This window comes from Phlebotomus argentipes, unplaced genomic scaffold, assembly GCF_947086385.1.
Source record: "Phlebotomus argentipes unplaced genomic scaffold, Phlebotomus argentipes genome assembly contig_15, whole genome shotgun sequence".
Taxonomy (NCBI): Eukaryota; Metazoa; Arthropoda; class Insecta; order Diptera; family Psychodidae; genus Phlebotomus; species Phlebotomus argentipes.
This window is the reverse complement of record NW_026776181.1, coordinates 4620313-4642897: the sequence shown is the minus strand read 5'-3', so window position 1 is coordinate 4642897 and position 22585 is coordinate 4620313. Positions and strand designations below refer to the sequence as shown.

General features: G+C 40.0%; 1 protein-coding gene across 1 annotated transcript; it reads right to left on the bottom strand.

The window, feature by feature from the left end:
• Positions 1-350: 350 nt before the first annotated feature.
• Positions 351-20588, bottom strand: LOC132262789 (uncharacterized). The gene is made up of 2 exons (XM_059762203.1): positions 20020-20588; positions 351-4372 (listed from the first exon to the last, which is right to left on the bottom strand). The coding sequence occupies exon 2, from the start codon at positions 4094-4096 to the stop codon at positions 1814-1816; it is 2283 nt and encodes a 760-aa protein (XP_059618186.1). The 5' UTR covers positions 4097-4372; positions 20020-20588; the 3' UTR covers positions 351-1813.
• Between the last annotated feature and the right edge of the window lie 1997 nt (positions 20589-22585).

The following is a 22585-nucleotide window of genomic DNA, read 5'->3' as shown; positions in this document are numbered from 1 at the left end:
ACAGGTAATTGGCATTATATTTCAGCGTTCACTCCTTCGATGCACATGTGCTGCAAAGACTGCAAAATATTCCATGCATTTTTCTTGATTACGGCTTCGTGAGAGAGATCAAAGTGCACGGAGAAAATATCCTTAATTCTTATCTATTGTGAAGAGATAAATTTTCAGTTGAATTTCGATTTATTTGATTGTTTTACATCTGCAAACCACCTTCCATGGCCATTTATTATCCCATTAGACAGCATCTTCAGAGCTGCTCTCGAGCACTTTTATCAAAGTCATTCTCCGGGGAAAAGTGGGTGGTTGGGCGGTCCGTGGAGAAGTGAAAGGCAACTATTAATTTTTCTATCATTAGTCTTATTTTATTCTCTTTCTCATTTGTCTTGCCTCCTTACACAATATACCAATTTCAACTCTTTACAGTTTTCCTACAATGGGGGTAATTTCCCAATTAACAAAAAATAAGAGGGCAACCGAAGGAAGTTGGCTTCTCAATTTTGCTCTCTCTTTGTCGCTCTACGATAAAATAAAGAGTCTTTATCGTCTAATTTAGAGACGCAATCCTTAAGAGTATGGTCTACTATGTACATCTCTCTCTATATAATACCTTTCTTCATATTTATTCATTACTCGTAGGTACAAATTACTAATAATACAATTATTTTATCGCTATTAAAAGTGTTTTTCTTGTATTTCTCTGCCTGTTATTGCTAACAGTTTGTGTTGTTTTGGTTCACAAATATCCTCAATATTTCTTCATTGTTTATCGTGTCAACATGTTTCCTTATCCCCTGCGCGCCTTTTCTCCCATTTGAGGAAGTGTAATAACAAAAAGAAGTTAATGTCGATTAAAGCTCTCTTGTCGCACAAAGAAATCCTCATGATCATGCCTTTTAGTGTGAACAGTTGGGGGAAAAAGTAAATTACATCCACCTCCGTAAGGAAGAACAAAACTCTGCTGAACCTTTTTTTTGCAAAAAACATTGAGCCATTAAAATATCAGTCTGTGTTGATATCACAAAAATTAATTGCTAACGAAAGTTCTGTGAGGGAAATGTTGAAAATTTCACAATTCTTCATAGAAACCACTGATTATGTTCTAACTGTATAAGTATCTTACATGATTTAGCAAAAATCCTCCTCGTTTCCATTATAAATCGTTAGATATACATGTAAAGTTACTGATTGAATACCTAAATTATTTCTTTCTTTTTCAAAAATAGCAGCACATTACCTGCCAGATCGATAAATATTGCATATGACTTCTTATATTTACCCTGATAAATAAAAACAACCAGTCATCTCCATCGATTCACCAAATATCGTGAAACTTTAAATCCTCTTTGCATTGAAATATGTGGAAAAGTTGAGATAGAACTTTGGTGGAGAAGAAAAATGCACCAAACCAAGTCAATTTCGCAAGTATCATTGTATTCATAGGAGTCTTCTAACAAAAATGGTGCAGCGCAAACCAGGCGTCTCCATTGAAACTCTATATATAGAATTAATTTCAAATTCTTTTGCAGCGACTCTTAATGCGTCATGTGAAACTTTACTTATAACATGATCTTCTTTCTCTAATCGATCTGAGAGGAGTGCCGTGAAATGTGTAATGTATTTGAGGTGGATTCAACTATTCCGGCAGTGTGTGTGTGTGTGTGTTGTTTATATTTGTGTGTGGGGATTGTGTAATTAATTACAGTGCCACGGCGTCATCCTCTATGAGGACACCCGCTGAGTTGCAGTATGAAAAAACATTGAATGACGTGGAGAATTTATTTGAAGTGGAAGTTGTACCATTTCCTTGTGTTCGTCACATCCCCTCTTGGCTCATGTCTTCGTATCCTTCATCGGGACTATCAGCCAGGGGGAAGTGTTTCAATTTCTCTTCACCGCACTCACTGTCACTCTTCTGCGCCTCGGCCTTCTCCTCCGCCTCCTCGCCCGCCTCCTCCACGATGGTGGCCGGGGTTGTGCACTCGGGTGGATCTGGCGGCAGCGTTTGGGCCGAGGCGCTTCGCTTCTCCGTCACGTCGCACGGTTTCACCTTGATCTGGTAGGCCGGCAGGCATGGTGGCCAGGGCTGCGGTGCCGAGTACCACGCGTTGTAGGACACGATGGGATTGCAGGGGGTGGCGTCGTTCTTGAAGGGCTCCGGCGGCGACGGGAAGAGGTGGCTGTTGTCGGTCGTCTTGTACGCCACCACCTGCGCCCCGTAGGGATAGCCGTCCACGGTGCAGCGGAGGTTGGGAGGCGGAGTGTAGATGTCGAAGGCCCTCTGGTCGGCCGATTGCTTGAGAAATTCCGCCTCCTGCGAGTAGCGCAGCGGCGTGTAGGTGTGCATCTTCACGCGCGAGGGATGCGGCATGGTGCCGAAGCGACTGAACTCCGTGACTTGCAGGATTTTGTCCGGCGCGGCCACCATGGTGACTTTGGGACACTCTCCGTGGGCCCCGAAGAGGTTGATGGGATTGAGGTGAACGTCATTCTCGTAGTACATATCGCGATTGACGCCGCGCACTGGCAGACATGCGATGCGTGACGCATTTAATCGTGCATCATTGCACATCTGACCCTTGCTCTCGGCGTCATTAATTAAGTCTGGGTTGGGATCGGCGCCACCACAGGCGCGTCCGGCGGCCACCTGAGGTGAGTCCACCCTTCGCATGAAATTCTCATCGGTGATTAGGAGCGCCGTGGAGCTCTTGATGGTGCCATTGGGTGCCACACTGCCATTAATGCTGTGCTTATTTATTGTATTTGGGTCGGATGGCGATGAAATATCGTGGTTGGTGTGTGGCGTCTTGAGCACTTGATTTGCCGTGGGTGAAGTTTCCAAACTCACCTCATTAATACGAATGTCATTAGGTACCTTGGAGCGTCTAACATATCTACAGATGATGATACATGCAATGATGAGCAAAATGCCACCCACCCCACCGCCCACGCTGTACATCATGAACAAATGCTCGTCCGTGAGGGTGACGACATCTTCAACCACTTGCTTCTCCTTCACAATGACACGTATTGTGTAGTTGGCCTGCGAGCGACCAGCCGCATTTTCAGCTAAACAAGCAAATGTGCCATTATTCTCGGCATTTGCATTGTAGATGAATAAATCACTACGCTTCTCCTCAATTCCCTCGTCGATATAGTAGTACAGATGCAAATTGTTTGTTACCATTGATTCATTCTGCAGGATCTGCCCCTGAAACCACCATGACACTGTAGATTCCGGTATTGAGGTTATTTTGCAGTACAGCGACACATTTCTGCCCTCGGCAATCTCCAAGTACAGCGTGGTCGGCGTTATGTGGGGCAGACAGGCCAACTCCTCCGTTGACACAGTCTTTATGGGGACACCCACGAGTCGGGCCGGGGATGCGCACACGGGGTCCTCAATTTGGGGCACATTTGTGCTCATGAGCCAACTGTGGATGTCGATTAGGTGGCAGTCGCAGCGCCACTGATTTCCATGTAAATCAATGCCGTGAAGCGAGGTGGGCAGCACACTGTCGCCCTGGATCGCGTGCATGCGATTCCCATCCAGGCGCAGCCACTCCAGATTGTCCATCCCGATGAAGGCCTCATTCTCCACGAGCTCGATCTGACAGTGGCTCAGCTCGAGCGTGGTGAGATACGACAGGTGTCTGAAGGAGGCCGTCTTCAGCTCCCTGATGGGATTCCGACTCAGTGACAGCCTCATCAGCGATGAGTAGTCCTGGAAGGTTTCCGTGGGCACGCTTGTGAGCATGTTCTCGCTGAGGTCCAGCTCGACGAGATTCGTGAGACCCTTGAACGCCCTGCCGTGCACCTTCATGATGTGATTGCGCGAAAGGTAGATTTTCTGCAGGTTTATCAATTCCATCCGCAGAAATCGCTCAGCGGGTAAATTCGTAAGGCTGTTTCCGGAGAAGTTAAGCACTTGAGTACCGGGATCCATGCGGTCGGGCAGATTTAGCAAATTCCTGCCGCCACACTCCACCGTCTGCTTGCCACCCTTCCATTTGCATATGCACACCTCCAATGGACATGACGACATTATTCGGCGAATGACGTGGCAGAGGAGTAAGATAAACACCAAAATCCACTTCATTTCTTGCTGGCTGTCGCACCCTTTCGCCCCGGTTTTTCTTTTTATCTGCCCCAACCCCTTCTGGGGGTGTGTGTATGTGCGCTCTATCGGAAAATTCGCCCCCCAATCAAATATGCAAATTTGCAAATGCTGGAAATCTCCTGTCCATGTTCAACTCCATCCACATCGGTTGGCAATTCCTCAATTATTGAAATGTAATGTGCAAAATCTCCTCTCCTGTGGCCTCTTCATCCTCGTTGCCCACCATCACTGCTCACCCTCCGCGCCTTGGGCGACCTGCAAGAAAACCCAGAACGAGACAGATAGAGAGCAATCGTGAAATGTAATTAAAAATTATTACTTTCAAAATACAGCAAGCATTTATCAATGTCTCGAGCAACACAATTGGTCGTGCAATCACTGCAAGACTAATTCTATGTGATTACAGGGGAAGGAATTGTATTCTGTGCCGCAGAGCTTTTGCCACGCAAACGGCGAATGGAAGGGAAATAAATGTGACCTCTGAGGAGCTTATGGTTTGCACAAGTGAAAAATTGCGGGATTTTCGTGGAAAATAATACACGTTAGGTAATTATTATGAATTGTCTTCTAATATATTATTGTCATTCGCAACACAACACTTTTGCCCCCACAGCGCCAACCATCGCCATTAAACCGCACCGCCAGTCAGATAGACAGCTTCAAGAGGGGTCATAAAAGAGAATTTGTCGCTCTATGAATCGATTAACTTGGCAAGAAATCGTCGCCACCCCCGTGGGACATGATAAGATGATTTCAAGATATGGGTGAGAGCAAAAACGAGATCTGCAGTGCCACATAGCGGATAATCGCATCTGTGAAATAGCTTAAAGCCTTCGCAACAGACGAGGAATTTGCATGGATATTTTGCAAAAAGCATCACACACTCCAGATAATCTTAATAGAAGATTGCGGCGAATTTCCAAAAGCACCTCGAAATCGTGATGGAAAGTATTCTGCAAGCTTTTCTCGTCATATCGATTTGACATTAATTTGGGGGGAAAGATTGAAAAGTTTTGCAATTTAATTGGGTAATATACAGTTCCATGTCAGGTCCAATTTGAGTGTGTGTCAGGAAAATCTATAAAACACATTAATATGAACGAATTTATAATTGCGAGCTTGATGTAATGCAGAGTGCAGAAAATTAAATGTATTATGGCTATTTACTCTATATGTTTGATGTGTTTTTTATCACTTCTGTCTGCCTCAGCAGTGGGCGGGGCTAACGAATGGGCGGGACTATGACAACACACTCTATTGCTCGCTTTTGAAAACAAGGCAATATTCAATTATAACGCTCTGCTCTATGTACTAATCCACTCTGAGTTTAAAATACGTGTTCGCAATATTAGGTCTAAAATATACATATATGTAGATTTTTATCCATTAACATCCTGTATTTGGTGTCCTCTATCTGCATTTCAGCTATGTGGTGCGCTTTTTTTGATGCTGTTAGACCCAACTGAATTGCAAATTGAAATTTAATTAAAAAAAAAACGGAGAGTCGAAAAAGTTGACTGAATTACCCTAATTGCTTTCTATCATCCTTGGCATTTTAGACGAAGTGTACACAAAAAGTGATTAAAATAGTTCGATACGAGAGCGTGATGTAACCATGAATTTGGGAGGGTAGCAAAAAATGTATTTTCAATGTGCGTGATACTTTTTCCCGGCGTCCTGTTCCCGTATATGAGATTCTGTGATGGGTAAATATTTGCAATATCACTCCTGCTCATGTCAACCCCATGTATACAACGAGCGGTAGACCCTCGACATATAGAAATGTGGATTTGGCCTGTATAATAAAGGAAGGAAAAGTGTCCAAAGAGGGAGGAATATGACTTTCTCGTGCCGAAAGGCCAGAAAATATTTCCGGAAGCCCCAGATTTCCTCAATCCTGACATCTTCAAACAATCAACATTCGCTCACCTTCAGTTTGCATTTGATTCTTTTTCTTGTCCCTTTCCCAAATTCACATCCCGAACCACTTTTTTCGAGGGAAATGTATTCCCAAAACGGGAGACTGTTTAAACATCATTCAACTTTTAATATATGGGACAGACATTTCAATCGAAAGGGAAATTAATTTTCGGAGTTTATTCACTCCAACATGGCTTCCACATTGTTCCAAATTCTATTGAATCTCACATGAATTTAATTCGAGTTTTACAGACAATCGAGTGGAATCTTCGAGTGGTATCTTGTTATTCACTTGGTTATGAATGAGACAGACTTTATAATTAGCCGCTTGGAGCTTTTCCTCGTGCTACAGCCTATAAAGTGTTATTTTTAGACAATGTGTCGAAAATGTGCCAATCTCCATGACAATTGTCGTAGATTCATTGCTAAGAGCAAGGGGAGATAATATGAGCAGAAGTGGTGTACACCTTAGCGGAAGTAGGTTTTTTCAAATCTATTTTCACATCAATTGATGCATTTCTGCGAACAAGACAGAAATTCATACAAAAATAAAATTTCAAATATTGATTTTCTAGGTTATGCGTCGAAGTTAAGCAAGATTTATTAAATAAATAATTACCAAAAACATTTAATTCTTCCTATTAATCAAATGTCAATAATTTTCCAGTTGTGAAACTTCAAAAATAGATTTTTACTTTACTGTTTGATAATTTTTCTGGAATTCCTTCCAAGATTCTCTTAATAACCCCAAAAAACCCTCTTTTTTTTTTACTCTAAAACAGTTTTAAAAATGTTGAAAGTGTGTGAAAGTGGTGTAAGGATTTCTAGCCATTCCACCTTGGCTAAGAGTTCAATGATAAATATTAAATAACCTTCAGGGTTTGAGTACTTTGTGCCAACTTTGTGTCCTGCTTCAATTACGGAATATTATTATCAAAATTTGATGGATTTGTGAGGCTTTTGTGAAGTGTGACGGGTGAAACTTATCACTCGGTGATCTCTTCATTGCATTTTGAGCGACCCCGCAATGGTCACACCGTGCCTTGTTCATTGGGATTACGTGGCCATGGCTTTAAAGCTCTCGCAACACTTGGGCAATGAGTCGGGGATTGCTGTTCCAGGGCGTGTGTGTCAATATTTATGAAAGTTCCCGGGATAAAAGTTACTCGTATATGTTGGGAGGTTTTTGCTACACGGCACTGTACGGAAACCATTGATTAATTTGCGAGTTTCGAAGTGTACCAATGTGCTTCGCATGCCTAATAAGCCACCGCTATCCAGTCATAGTTATCCTAGATAGTAGGAAATATCGCTATTGCAGCGATAAATTGTTTCCAGTCATATATAATAATAATGGAAGTATGTTATAATTTTCGATAGTTTCACTAGCGAGGTCGAGGACCGTGTGATGCATCACCATGGCTGAGTGGGTTCTTGGAATAGTTTGGTGTACGTGTATCCGCATTAATGTTAATTGAAGAAACCCAATTTTGTCAAATAATATCACTGGTTATAACAATATTAATTATGAAAACCTCAAGATTACATGTAAGTACATAACTACGGTGCCACTAATAAAAGCTCGGATCCTAATGGAACTTGAGAGCCATGTAGCATTTCACATGCTCCTGCGAGCGAGTTGCCTCTCATTGAGGGTGTGTGTACATGAGGCCGAAGTTGTGGGGCGGCGCACATCATTTATATGTTATTTCGCAGTATAAATTGAGGAAATTCATGCATGCAGGACGTCGTTAGAAATATTAGGGTGATTTCCGCTTTTATTTCATCTCAACACATTTCCCAGTCCCTCATATAAAGCTCTCCAAAGGCAAATTGAAAAGTCCATTGTCAGCTAGTTTCTAATTAAATCACACATCCTCTCATATCATTATACGATTTTTGCGTCCGCACACAAGAACAGAGAGAAGAATTCGCCGCTTGAGTCAACAAAGGTTCTGTAGACATTACAGATTTTTTTTCACCATTTCCCAGACTAAGAGATTTCTGGGTGGAAGCTGAGCAAGTGCGGAAAATTCAGCCTTGAATGAATCTTTAATGAGCTTCTTGGTGAGGCAAAATAAATACATCTATGCATCGTCGAGGTACTCATTCTCGGTATTAATTTCCATGGAGTTAATAAGAAAATTTGCGCCAAGAAAACTCCGACTGAGTGAATCATCTCGAAAATCAAATAACATACAAGTGTGGGTGTACAAGAGGTGATGTTTAAATATGTAAAACATATGCGAGAATATGGAGGGACCAATTTAGATCCGAATTTTCTAATTCACCCAGTAATTTTCCTCCCACATAAAACTGATCGCAAGAGCCCAGGCTCGTTTTTGTGAATTTATTAATCCAAATCTGTTTTCATGAGGCTTTTTCCTGTCCTTGAGAAGATTCCCCAGTATTAGAGGTTACAATGTAAAACTGGATAATTTATCAGCAATCAAGTGGTTTATCCACTTTTGTAGTGGGCAAATGTTGTTTGCGCAGAAGAAAGGACAAAGTTAGCTTATGAACTTTACTCATCAACTTCCTGAAGGGCTGGATATTGAAACTCGATCCTTCTGGTAATCCAAAACTTGGTCCACTTAGTGTTACACCCTTATATTGACCCCCCATTTTATTTATGTTCATCACTGTTCGCTGAGCTAAAAATGCTATATTTCGCAAGAAGCACGTTCCTGTAACCTAATCAATAACATGAAGTCAACACTGCCCGACTTGTTTTACTTGGACGGAAGGAATTTGAATTTTTATTCCTTCAAAGACGCCCAAGGGATTTTGTCCGCGCGGAGGAGAAGATATTTATCACACCATGAAATTGAAATGATATCTCATTTCGGTGTCCCTTTGTGAGAAAATGAAATAATATATCAAATTAGGGAGTGAAACCTTGGGTAAACATTGTATCATAATATCTGTACAATTAGTACAATTCTCAAGTATTTGAGAGACTTTTCGACGCAGTCCTTCAGAAGGTTCCTCCTCAGTTTTCATCTTGGAAAATCCATAGGAGAGAATATCAATTTTGACTACATTTTCACCCTCCGCAGACACTTCTTTCCAGCTCAGGTAATATTTCTCTTTGCCAGAGCTTCGAGTGTTCTCAGAATGTGTGTTGAAGAGTCACCTTTAAAGAAGAATTCCTTGCTCTCTATTCGATACTGTGAATGAAAAATACTGAAAATATCTCCCGATGTATTACGCAAGACGTCCACGACGCAATTTGGAAAAATTATGAATTTTGCGAGGATTTTGGGCTTTCATGAAGAATTTATGGTGTATAACTTTCAGTTGGGAGAAGAAAAAAGCTCCAACCGAGTCAATAAAAGTGTGGTGCGAAAGGAAAATTTCCTTATGAAATATTTGCTGGGTATAAGTTTTTCAACTCTATACTTCGGGTTTTAAAATTTTAAATAACTCTCCACTTGTGTGGACTTTTTGAAACGTGGCGCAGTTCTGTTTCATCAATTTATCTCAAGAGTTATAATGAAGATTTCCGTACTGGAGATTCAAGTGTTTCATCTAATTTATTTCCTTGCTTCTTGCAATCAAAACAAATAGTTGCAAAGTTCTGTGAGCTGTAAATTCAAACATTTCCAATGTTTCTCTTCATTTAGAAATGAATTTACGCAAAGTCTTGTTTTTCTTTATTCCAGAATAATGAAATATCCGGGAAACTTCAAGCTTAATTATAAGATAATTTCATTGTCAGCTCACTCATTCTGAAGGGATTAAAAGATATACAATTTCCATGGAGCGAAAATTGTGAAACAAAAATCTCCAATTACATATTTTCCCATTGAATTTGTATGTTTTGAAATCATAATAAATTGCAGTGAATGGAGAAAATGAAGTGTAAAGTGAAAAGGAATATTTTCCATCACTGTGCGCACTTCTAATTATTATGTTAATTGCGGTCGTGCATAAAGAAACCTTGCTGAAGGCCGACATTTACCATTCTTTCCAGTTGATTTAACTAAAGATCTCCGTCAGTGCAGAGCGAAGGAGTCAAAAAAAGGGGTTCCTTTCCCACCACCATATGCTTAATGCTCATGCAAATAGACCTCGACATTGAGGGGCATGTAATTGTGGTGGCAACGGACGCAATTTCCCCACTTACAATGCTGTACAAGTGGAAACTCTATGCCTTTTTTCCCGCATGGCTTGCACGGCAATTGCGCCTCCACTTGTGGTTCATTTAATGTGCTATTTTTCTGGTCTGTGACACCCTCTCTTTTGTATTTTGATCCTTTTGTCCCATGTTGTGACCATTTAAAATGTATTTCAAAGTGGAGTAATCCTTAAATTGCTTTTTTTACCCGCCATTCAATTCACGCTGATCATACGTGATGGTTTTGTTTGGCTTGTGAAAATATTTCCGTTTTAGTCAAAATGAATGCGTGACGTGCTTTTTTGCAAAATTGCCTCAGTCCAACTTATCGCGTGCAATTGATCTGACCATTCAAGCCATCACTCTATTTGCAATTTCAGGACTTAAAATTGCGGTGAATCAAGGGGGGAGATAATATGCCTGAAATCTGTACACCACTTCCTGGACACACTTAAACAGATTCTATGTTGAATTTTTAGTACTTCATGCTCTTCTGAATGTCGTTAAAGGCATTTTTAGATTCCCTCAGCTGTTTCTTACGCTTATTTCTAACTTATCACAATGTAATCTGGGGTTTTCCGTCTCAAGAGGTTTAAGCTATTCAAATTTTTAAATTTCAGATTGTATGAACTAATTTTAATGTCCCACATTTTGTTCATGAACAACTTTTGTCATTTTTCTAATTTCTCTTCTCGGAAAAGTACTAAGAAAAATTTTAACCAAATTATAAATATAGCAAATTTCACGATGTACCAGATAATTTAATGAGAAAAAACTCAGAAAAGAGATATTTTTCTAGACACATGACATTTTTGAGCTTATGATGGACTTTTCAGCTCATTCCTTATTCTGAAATTTAACAAATCTGAAGTTTTTCGAGTTCAAATATTCAAATCTGTCAAGAAAAAGATAAATATTCTCAGCTTAAAAACAAATTAGATGATTTTGAGGGCTATTTAATCACGAAAATCTGTTTTAAATCGCCACTTAACCTAGAAAAGCAATAAAATTTATTTGTCCGAGCAAAATAATTTATAAAATCCTTCAATTTGATACAAGAGAATCTTTTGCAATTTACAATTCATAACAACCCCGTTAAAGCTGTACACCGCTTTCGATCATATAATATCTGCCCCTTGTTGTGAATGCGTTCAGGATTCGCGCAGAATTAATTTTACAGAAAAATATAAAGTATACGGATAAAAAAATCGCTCAATTTTCACAAGCTCAGTCAAATAATGATGATTTGGGAATATTAAATTTACCCCATAACTCTCAGGGCTAATATTGGAGATGGTTTTGTGGAGAAAGAGAAGCACACAAAAAAAATCAACCATTGAGATAACTCGAGAAAATGAAGAGATGACAAAAATGGGAATTTATTGGGAAAATATTACATTGGCTTTCCGGAGTGAAGCTGAAAAGTAAGGGGAGAGATTTTCTAATTTGTCAGAACAAATGTGCATGAAAAATGCTGGGAAAATCTAATTTCCAGCAGTGGCGAAAGAAGGCCAGTTTGCTGAACAAAGTTTCTCAAATAGTATAAGCGAGGAAAGTAATAGGATTTTAAGGATATGGCTTGGTGACTACATGTGCAAAATTGCAAAGTTCATGACGAAATGCGGAGGTTATTGCGAGGCGCACAGCGAGTTGGAGCAATAAAAATGTGAAAACAACTGACATTGAATGTGATTTATAATGCGTTTAAGCGCTGACCAATTTAAAACTGAACATGTTTAATCTTTTTATGGGAAATCGAATTAAAATTTGACACGATCGATGCTGACAAACCCAACTGACGAGAGCCGGTGTTGGATTTTTGCATGAATAAATCTCCCTCTCGCTGGGCTGTTATAATAAATTTTACGACTTAATTCCAGTCGTATTAATCTCAATGGCAATCGCGAGGATAGAATTTAAGGGTCTATCTCATAGTATGACTGTGTCATGTGTCAAAAATATATAACAATCTCGCACTGAGCTGTATATGAAGGAATTCTGCTTTAAACAAATATTGATCCTTCAGTTTGAGGGGCGTGTGTTTTTATGCCTTTTTATTACAACTCCTCACTGTTTTTTTTTCTCTCTGCCTCCCGAAATTATACAATTTTATGTTTTTTGCACTTTCCATAATTTCCCCTTCTTGTATTTATTAACCCCTCCTTTCCGCTGCCAGCGACATCGTCTTTCATGGCGCCAATATCACAGGGGGAAGTCATTTGTATGGAAAACGTACCCATTTCTTGCTTTCGCCATCATAATTTGTTTCCGCAATCCATTTCCAATCATTTTGGCATATTTTTTATATCTCGTCTATTCCTTTGTCACATTTGTCTCCGCACGAGCATCGGAATTGTGTGCAATGAAAGGAGCCTTTGTGGCCATTTTTTCCACTGTTTCAGCTTGGCAAAATTTCCACGAAAAAATATGCTATACACCATTTTAAAATGTGGGTTATTATATGTTTTAGAGAAGCACTTTTGCAGAGTCACCCATGATGAATGACAAAGTGAATTCGGATCGGTTTCTGTTGTGCTGTGCTTGAAATTTCCATACAACGAGCATTCTCTGCAATTTCTTCGCACATATTGGAGATTTTATTGCCATCTGTAGCCCCCAAATATGACACATGAAAACAATTTCCATGCAATATGTATGGGGTACTCATCGTACTGATATGATGATCCCCTTTTCCAAATTCAATCTCTGCAAATAATCTGATATTTTTCGAATCAGCCCAGATAGATATGATATAAAATTAGGAGCAGGTGTCTATTTTAAAGGAATATGATTTTAGTTGTGTGTTCAATTTCAATTTGACGCAATGCCATCCCTTTTTCCCCACACACTCACACGTGACACCACTTTGATGTGTGCCTACTTTTATCCTTTCCCACCCACCGAGTCATCTCCTGGGAAAACCATTTTTTCTGCCTCCACGTAAGGGAGGCCCCCGGAGAAGAGAAAAAAGGGATAAACGGCTGGAGTGGAGCGGCAGGGAAAAGTGTGTGCGTGTGTGTGTGTATCCGGAGAGGAAAATATATGAATCTATTTGACAGAGTGTAAGATTTATCACGGTGAAAAAGTGTATTGACGCAAGTTTTATGCCATCATTCATAGGCCACGAAGAAATAATTTTCACATGTGACAGACTAAAGTGTTGGCTGACAATGGACTCATTTATAAATTACCCAACATAGCACAGTGTCAACTCACCCCCTCGACATTTAATATGATACGTTTTGTGGGGTGTCAACAAAATTATTATTCTTTAGCCACCCAAATGGTACAATTTTCGACTTTTCCCATCATCCATAGTCCCATATACACGTTTTCAGTTAACGAGTGGCAGAGACAAGAAAATGTTCTTTGACGCGAAGGGAGCGCACACACACTTGAGGCACATCCCACAAATTTCACCACAATAAATATACACTTTATTGTAATGTGTCTGATATTACTATTAAAGAGCGAGACTTTGCCTTCTCATATAAAAGAGTAAATGGCTCGGGGAAAAGTTTCTTTGCAATGCGTGGTACAATTTACGAATACGGAAGTTCGACTAGTAGACGCCATCACGAGACCATTTCTTATTATATAAATTATGTAGAAAATACTAGAGACTTCATAATACACTTTCATTAAAGTGCTTGAGGGGTGGTTCGGCGGGGGGGAGCGAAAATGGGACATGGAGAGAAGAAAGAGAGGAGCGAATTGAGATAAATACCCATACCGACTGTTCTTCACGCCCTCCTGTTCGTCCTTTTTTCACGCTTCGACGTTATACAATCCACCCCAGCATATCGATCCCCGCAATACAGTCTAAAGTCATCAATTAAGTGGAATCGCGCAACTGATTGCAGGATTACAAAACGAATTCAGCTCTATGCCAAAGAATGCAGCATACAAAAACCACTGACCTCAAAACACGTACTCGGAATCATGTTCCATCACAAATTCACAGTTGAGTGTTTTGATTATCCAAATGCAGATATTGCTGCAATAATCCATTCAAGGGTGAATTCGAACTTTCAACTTCCACTACGATAAAGTAATGTAGGCAAATTTGAAATTAGTTTAATTTGAACAAACATGCGTTCGAGTTGAATGTATTTGCGAATTCGCTTACCGATTTTGGTGATGTGAGAATTATGTATTCCCAACATCAATGGGTAATGTGCATAGTTCTGAGATGCCCGACTCAGAACAGTTTCGTGTGGACTTTAGGCAAACTTTCGTGAGATTCTAGTTGGGAAGTTGAGTTGTGAGGAATTTGTGTGTTTCATTTCTTTGCATAATAAATATTTGAGGTAAAATGGTTTGTTATTAAATTGAATACTTTACAGAAAATTTCGCTATTGCTGAAGTCAGATATGTTTGTCAGGCATATTTCCTTCAACATATTTGTATGCGAAGCTTTTCAAAAATCCTAAATTGTACCACATTTTATTGATGGTTTCCAGAATTTGATCCTCTGTGGGAGAATTAAGTTAAAAACATTACTGTAAATTTTCTTTTCTTCATTTGCGGTTCTCCCCACAGTCTTTTATTCTCGCCTCATTCGAGAAATTTATGATCCTTCGAAGAACGTGCGAAAGTCTTCCCCTCGAATATATTGTAAGACTGTCGGAGAAATTTTCCACACACTCTTGTTCATCTGCCACATATACACAGACCATGTCGAAATTTTAATAAAAACACTTTTACACCTTTCATTTAGTACTTTACGATGTTATAAGCCATCCCACCGCCGGTAATGGCTTAAATTTTAATTGAAAGCGACTTTAAGGCAAACACTGGAATTCAATAAAGTCTCGAGGGTGTTTCTCGGCCGGATTCTTTTTTCCGGTTCCTCAGATATCAGACCGGAAAATGCCTTTGAATAGGATGTGCCCGTAAACCTCAAAGCATTATCCTTTTCCCGCATAAATTTCTCTGAATGCACGAAGACCAGAGGCGAGACAGGATGAGGATATATTGTTAAGAGTGCTGAATCCTCGTCTCTTTTCCCCCCCAACTCATCAGATCGGATATTAAAGTGACGTGTATGTTTGAAATATGGACTACAGAAGAGGAGGTTTACGGGAAGAGCACTGTTTTCACGGCGTAAAAGCACTTTCATTACGTAATGAATTTTATAATCTATGCTCTCAATGATGGAATGCTTATCGAATGCAAGCAAGCAGCGAAATGTGTCTGGATAACTTTTCGTTGCCAGACACAATGAAACATTTATAAAGTCACATGCATATTTATAGTATGTTATTCTGCAAGCTTTAGCTTTAGCTTGGTTTTACTGGGTTTTACCTAAATGAAAAATTACCCCGCTTTTCGCTATGTATCGCGAATAGCCAGAAATGCAATTCAGTCGGAAATTTCATTTACGGACGCGCCACTCTGATAGTCACCATTCCACCCTTCGCGACAAAAAAAAATCGTCACACACCTGAACTCCGAAAAACGTCCATGGCGACATGACATGAAAATTACCCAACGTGCTGCATTCATTTTCAACTGTGCAGACAGCGGAGCAGCCAGAGAGAAAATGAAAAATTGGACAATGTTGTTCTTACAGGGAACAATTACGTAATAAACCACACCTTGGGAGATGTCCTTGTTCTAAGTCGCTGTGCTTCGTTTTTATCCTTGTTTCATCCTTGCATTTTATTCTGGCTGAATAGAGAGGATTTCGTGGTTGCTGGTTCAACACTGTCGTCATGTGTAAAATTTAAATGAGGTTTTATTATCTAAACATTGTGTACTTGTAGTTTATGTGGCACGACCGGAAGGGTGTCGGCCTTGTGCTGTGCAAGGTGGAGATATTATGGCCAGAAATATGGCTCAGTAAAAGTATTTGAGGTTATTTAGGCGGTTGGAAAAGTCTATGAAGTTCCGAAAAAAAGAGAATCGCATGTTTTAAGCACTGCCAAAGTTCTGGAAGCGTCTGTGATTCAAGAAATGAATAACTTTACAGAAATTGTGGCCGTGACAGGCAGTGGTGTACACAGGTTAGCCGTATCATCTTTCCCTTGGTGCTAAAGTGGAATCGCAGGTGTTGAGAAGAAGGCAGGAAATACTCTAATAATTCCCGTAGATTTTGTGTAATTACATTGGACAGAATTCGTCATATTTCTCCTTTTAATATTCTCCCCGAGAGGACTTTGCGTTATAGTGTTTAAAATGTAGAGCATGCAGAGTTTTCCTCTCTGCAGCCATCAAGTAAACTGAAAATCCCACCCAAACACTTAACCCAGAAAAGACTCCCCAAAAAAGAAGTTCCCCGCAGCTGAATGTCGTCAAAGAAAGCAAAGCATACGAGAGGGGAGATAACAAGAAAGCTAACTGGCGAAAGGAGAGGAAGTGGAAAGACGACGTGGAAGCTCATCGAGAAACTTGTAAATGAAAATAGTGTGTGGAAATAAAATGGATAATTTATTCAATACTATGGGAATTAGGTTGAAACGCTCTCCACACGGCAGTTTGGTTTGGAGAAAAGTACATTTTCTTTTATGTCTTGTGCTCCATCGTCTTCACATGTTGAGAGCTAAAAACATAATACCTGAGCGGCGCAGAGGTGAATCATATTTTCCTATTTCGCCATATTTTCGGGGAATAAAGTGTGGCGGAAAATGCAAATGCTTCATTTCTCTCACATTCACCATTGGTGGTAATGTTGTTTTAACTTTTCAAATATTTTCCTTTTCAATCTCCTTTCGCGCAGCACATTCATTGTGCTTTCGCTATTTGACATATAGAAAATTGCCAAAATCCATTTTTGTGATTTTTCGTGCACCCCTGGTGAGAAAATCGCTTGCAGTGTGTGTGTTTGTGCGCTGGGAAAATTCGCAATTATGGCACTTAATGCTGCTAACTTATTGCACACTCTTCTTTATTATGAATTCACTTAACGATGGTAATCGACTTTATATGTATTCCTCAGCGAAATGTAAGCACATTGAGTGCCGTGCAATTAAAAGTATGACTCATCTAGCCACACTATTTACTCTCATACTTAAAACAATATGTTGGTGCGCTCAACAATGCGGAAGTGTGTACTTTTGTGTGGTGAAATGTTGGGGCGAAGGAGCTCCAAAATGAATGAAAATAGCAAATTCAGCTCAGTGAAAAATCTGTTGGGTTTTCCCCAGGCCAACTCCCCACATCCTTCTTCAATATTAAATGTGTGACTCTTGAGCTGAGATCAGGCTGTGAAATTTTCATGGCAATGCTGAAAACTTCCTCACCTCACGCCACACATCGGCGGCTCATCCACGTGAAAATATCCAATAATTTCCTTCAAATGTATTTTCCACACGCTATTTAATAAATCATTTAACGAATGAAACTTTTATGAGGTGAAAAAGCTCCCCTATTACGCTAATCGAAATGGGAAACGGTGTTTCCCGGGCACGATTTGTCACACAAGATTGGAATGCTATTGAGCTATATATATAGAAATCGAATGGCAAATGAGCTCGACAAACTTATCCTGCTTGACAATGTGATTTTTCCCTCCGGAGGGATTTAATCCCGCCCTGAGTGAGTATGGAAAGTTAAACAATTCAATAAATCTGCGTGCTCAGCGATAAAACTGGGGCAATATGTGGAATTTCCATTCAGCTATATATGAACAATAGTGAATTCATTAGTTATACTATGCAAATCTTCATGTCTCTCTTTTAGTTATTCACACAAGGATTTCTGCTCTGACAAATGTAATTTTTCACACATCGCGGCCGTGATTAAATGTTGATTGACTGAGTATTTTTATCAGATGTTCTGATTGGAAATATCTGGCCTTGATATGGATAGAAATATGAAAAGCTAGAGGAGGAAAACAACAAAGCATTAATCTTGTGAGTATGTTGGACCATTTGATGTCTTTGTTCTATCGCAGACATTGTTCTTCAACAAAACCATATCATTTTTCCCGTCAATCAACTTTTCTAACTAGATTGAGAGTCCGGAAAATCTCATATTTTCAAGGGGCTTTCGGGAGCCCTTCCGATCATAAGCTATTGCAATCTTTACGATGTTTACCGAAAGGCCAATAAACTCCTTCTATTGGGAGTTGACACCTGCCAATCTAACCTGTGGTTATTCAAACCTCGCAGTGTTAGTCTTTGATTAATTAATGAATCACTCAAGTTTGGATAGGTGAATATGTTGCTATTTTAGGGCCCTTCGTATGGAAAATATACATTAAAGATGCCTTATGTGTAACTTGTCCAAAGGGGGAGAGCCAAGGTGTGTTTCTTTGCTGCAATTTGTGTGAAATGCCAACCAATGGCTCCACTTATTTCCGCCCAATAAACTTTGTAGCAAGTCTTCATGGCCCAATTAGCATCACGGGTGTCTCCGGAAAAAGCAGATAAGTTCACGATTTAATTTGATTGTGCTTAAGGATCAAAGTGAAAATTCAATTAGTGACAAAGATTACTTCTGTGAAATGGATAATTAATTTAATGCATTAATCTGGGCGATCCTTCGGGCAAAATCATGTTTCTTGTCGGAAATGATTTTTTCCACACAAAAGTGTAGAAAATCTGGGACATAAGTCTTCCTAATTCCTCAACAATGTCTCCATCAAGTAATTGGTATTCTTGCGCACTTGCAAGACTTTATGGGCGAAGCCCGAAAATTATATATTTCCCAAAAATGGCTGAGACAAAGAAGTTTGGGAGAAAAGTGGGAGATTTGAGATCACATATTTGAATCTTAAATTTCCCATACACTATATATATGGCGCACGGTCTCATCGTCGAAACATCCACTAGAAAGTTCACGACTGGAGAGCTTTTCAACCTCACTTGTGCTCGTGTTATAGGCAGGATTTCTGGCTGGTATTGATTTTATACTTTTATCATGTATAACACGGCACTCACACCACTTAAATACACACCGTGGTTCACATATTTATTTATGCCCACCCCATTGCCCATTGTATCAGGCATCAGATGGAAAGAAATCACTAAATTATTCAATTGATTGATGACGTTTCGCTGCAAATTCCTCCAAAAGCACCCAAACAACCATGGTATCTCTTCTGCCAATAAAATTAAAGCTCACAGATACACGGCGAGTCTACCATTCGCCCTTTCCCTGTCTTTTTTCTTCCCAGTTGCTGTCGGGTGTTGTGTTACTCCCTTTCCGTCCCCATCCCCACCCCCACCCCCCGAAAAGAGGCCGTTCGAGGGATGCGGAGCACAAAAAAGTTTCAGATACTTCTGTTTGGTAAACACTACGAAATCATTTATATTGAAAACTTTTTTTCTATCGCCAATAGAAGTGCAATAATCCCGAATACAACACATTTTTTCGCACTACTTCACCCTCGCATGGTTTTTCCTCGGCTTGTATTCACGGAAAGAGAGTGAGAGAGGGTTGAATTCCGGCGAAAAATCTCTGTTTGGGATTTCTCAATGGGCGGAGAGAACAAAAAAACAGCACCCACATATTATTCCCGAAGGTGCAATACTTTTGTCGGGGGCTTTAAAAGCCAAATTGAAAAGAACTTCCAGCCGGTTTTGAGAGAAGAGGGCAAATATTGCTGAGCTTAATCGCCTTGTTTGGAGCCGCAGCGGGGGATGTGAAAAAAAGGATTGAAAAATTACTTTCCCATCAACTTTCTCCACCTCCCCGCAGGAAAATATTCGCCAGAGTGATGGAGTTGCCTTGGCTCTGGTGTGTGCGTGTGAGGATGGAAATTTGGCAAAATTCCTCTCACAACAATAGGAAGACACAGCAGAAGATGTGACGGAATAAAAGTATATATAGTATGCGGGAGAAGTGGATGAAAATTGCAAATGAAAATTCAACACCAAGAATGTGTTAATTGAAAATTCTTGAGCATTATTCTTACATATTTTTTCCAAAGCTGTGTGCGCTGAGTGTCGTTCCAGCCTCTCGTTAAGCTTGAGGTGTCATTAATCCAAATTTGATTTGCATAATCGTTATTTGGAATTAAAGTATAAGCTTTTGTCACAGTTTCACTCAATTATCCTCCGCTGTGTGCACTTCTTCACGACTTATCACCACCCAGTGCGAGTGTTTGCTGAGGGGGCGCGCGCGGAAGATTTACAATATCCAGCCAACACGACCAGGATAATGCTGGGGCGCCACTTTATGGTACTCACATAATTTAATAAACGACCGAATATGAAAAACTCTATTAACTTTAATACTTTTGCAGTCTGCGGGGGTGGCACTCTCTCGTAGTTTTGAGCAAATTCCCCGTCAATTGCCTCCCCCGTGGGGTGCAGAGTCAATTGGACACAGTGTCACCGCTTGAGCAATTGCTAAGGCTGGACTTTGGCGCACACACGAAACGCATTCGCGAACGAAAGGGAGCGGAAAAACATCAAATGAGAAGAAAAAGGAGCTCTGGTGGCGTTGTCTCGCGTGACGACCAGCCTCCGCACATTGAGATGCTAAGAGATGCTTGGGAACTGGTCGGGTGAGCTGAGATTCTGTCCGATGGGAGGCTTTGTGGACTGTGTAGTTGTTTTTGAGATGATGTGCGCCGGCCCGACGGAGACGCCAATTTTCTCAATGACGGTAGAATCCGCAAACACACGGATCTTTCCGACTCTCGCACAGCATCTCCTGCACGACGCTTCCCCTCCTCCCCCACACAGACACTTTCCCTACCACAGTGAGGACGCAGCTCATGGGGATATTACCATAATATTGGGGTTTCTTACCCAACAACTCACTATACTGCCAATTTTTCCTAGCGCTCCTTTTTTCCTGCGATGGCATCCACTTCTTCTCTGAGGTGTCACCTCATGAATACCCACCCCCGCACATGCTGGGACTGTCTAAGTGCCTCTCTCTCTTGAAATATGTACCATCCACCCACTGTGTGTCGCCGAATTTCCCGGAAGAGATATTGCGACTGGGAAAATGCGAAGGAGGCAACATGTCACTGGCCATACATAACATGCGTTCATAAATAAAATTGATGTATTAATTCAAGGGGACAAGGACTTAATTACACTTTTAATGAAGTCATTTGGATCATTTAAGAATTTTCCCTCTAATTTATGAGCATTTTTCCCATACTTGTGTCTCACACACTCTTCATTCGCCTCTCATTGTCCATTTCGCATATACGGAGTAAAACAAATTACCATTTTCATCACTTGCTCTACGTGGAAAATTGTGTAAACTCTCGTGACTTTTTCATAACTTTGTCACGCCACTCACAAAAGCCAAAGGTTGTGCCATTGTTTTCGTTCTCCACTCATTCCGCCTGTCTAATATATATGTATATATATATTTAAATTCGCGGTGGAGAGCTTTTAAATGTTTTACACTCCCAGTGAATTTCCATTGAGGAAGTCTCGCCGGATATTACATATTTCACCCTGGGAGTGAACAAACAATTGACGGTAAGAAGAATTTCAACAACCCTTATTTTGGAAAACATTTTTTTTTCGCTATAAATTCAGCCGTTTGATGAATTTAATTAATTGCTTTAATAATCTCTGTGAAAATTAAATCGATATAATTTACAAATCAAGTTGCAGCCAATCAAAAAGCAAATATGATATCCAGATGAAATTAACTATATTTATAATGAACATCGTGCTTATTCAATTAAATTGACTTCAAAAGAAACGTTAGTTTTAATATTTTCAATTTGGCTAATTGCTGCAAATTAAACATTTCTCTCTAAACTTCCTCTGAATGTCAATTTCAACATGTAAAAGAGTTCTTTGCGAAAAAATAAATATTTTACATGCAGATTTTGCAATTACGTCACTTCATCCGTAAACTGTCCAGCCACTTGGATGTCTTCTGGGAAATATGGTGGGAAAATATATAACTGTGAGGTGAAACATGTGATAAAACTTGAAATACTTCCAACAAATATAATTGCTTTTCCCCAGAGTTGTGTAATTACGTGATATTGCTTTTTAAAATTACATGCTATCGGCGGGCGAAACCAATTTGACCACATCAATTAAGTATCCCACATGATGACTCATTTACATACTTTTGCACACATTAAGGAAGTACATAGCACAAAACTGTGAGCTTTCATCTCGTTTTCGGCAATAGTGTGTCAGCGCAGTATGTAGCAAAAGTGGCTCCATTTCAACCGCAAAAAAGTGAAATGTAGTAAAAATCTTTTGAAGTTTTGTAACATAACATATGACATGCACAAGAGTGGGGACAGTATATCAAATCCAGAGCATGTCATCTTCCCCGAACTCACACTTTTCACCTCTCGCGCAAAAGCACTGGCAATTCATTTTCCTGAAAATGCCTTTTCATCGCATTTTTGGGTCAGTGTGTGATTAATTACCTTGTTAAGGGGTAATTTTAATGTCATAGACAGAACCTCAGAGGCACGCTTTCCCCAACATCAAATGGCTTATGCAAATCAATTCAAATTGAATGATGAAATCGAAAATTAATAT

Excerpts from the sequence above, each read along its gene's own strand:
- LOC132262789 (XM_059762203.1), bottom strand. The coding sequence starts at position 4,096 with ATGAAGTGGATTTTGGTGTTTATCTTACTCCTCTGCCACGTCATTCGC.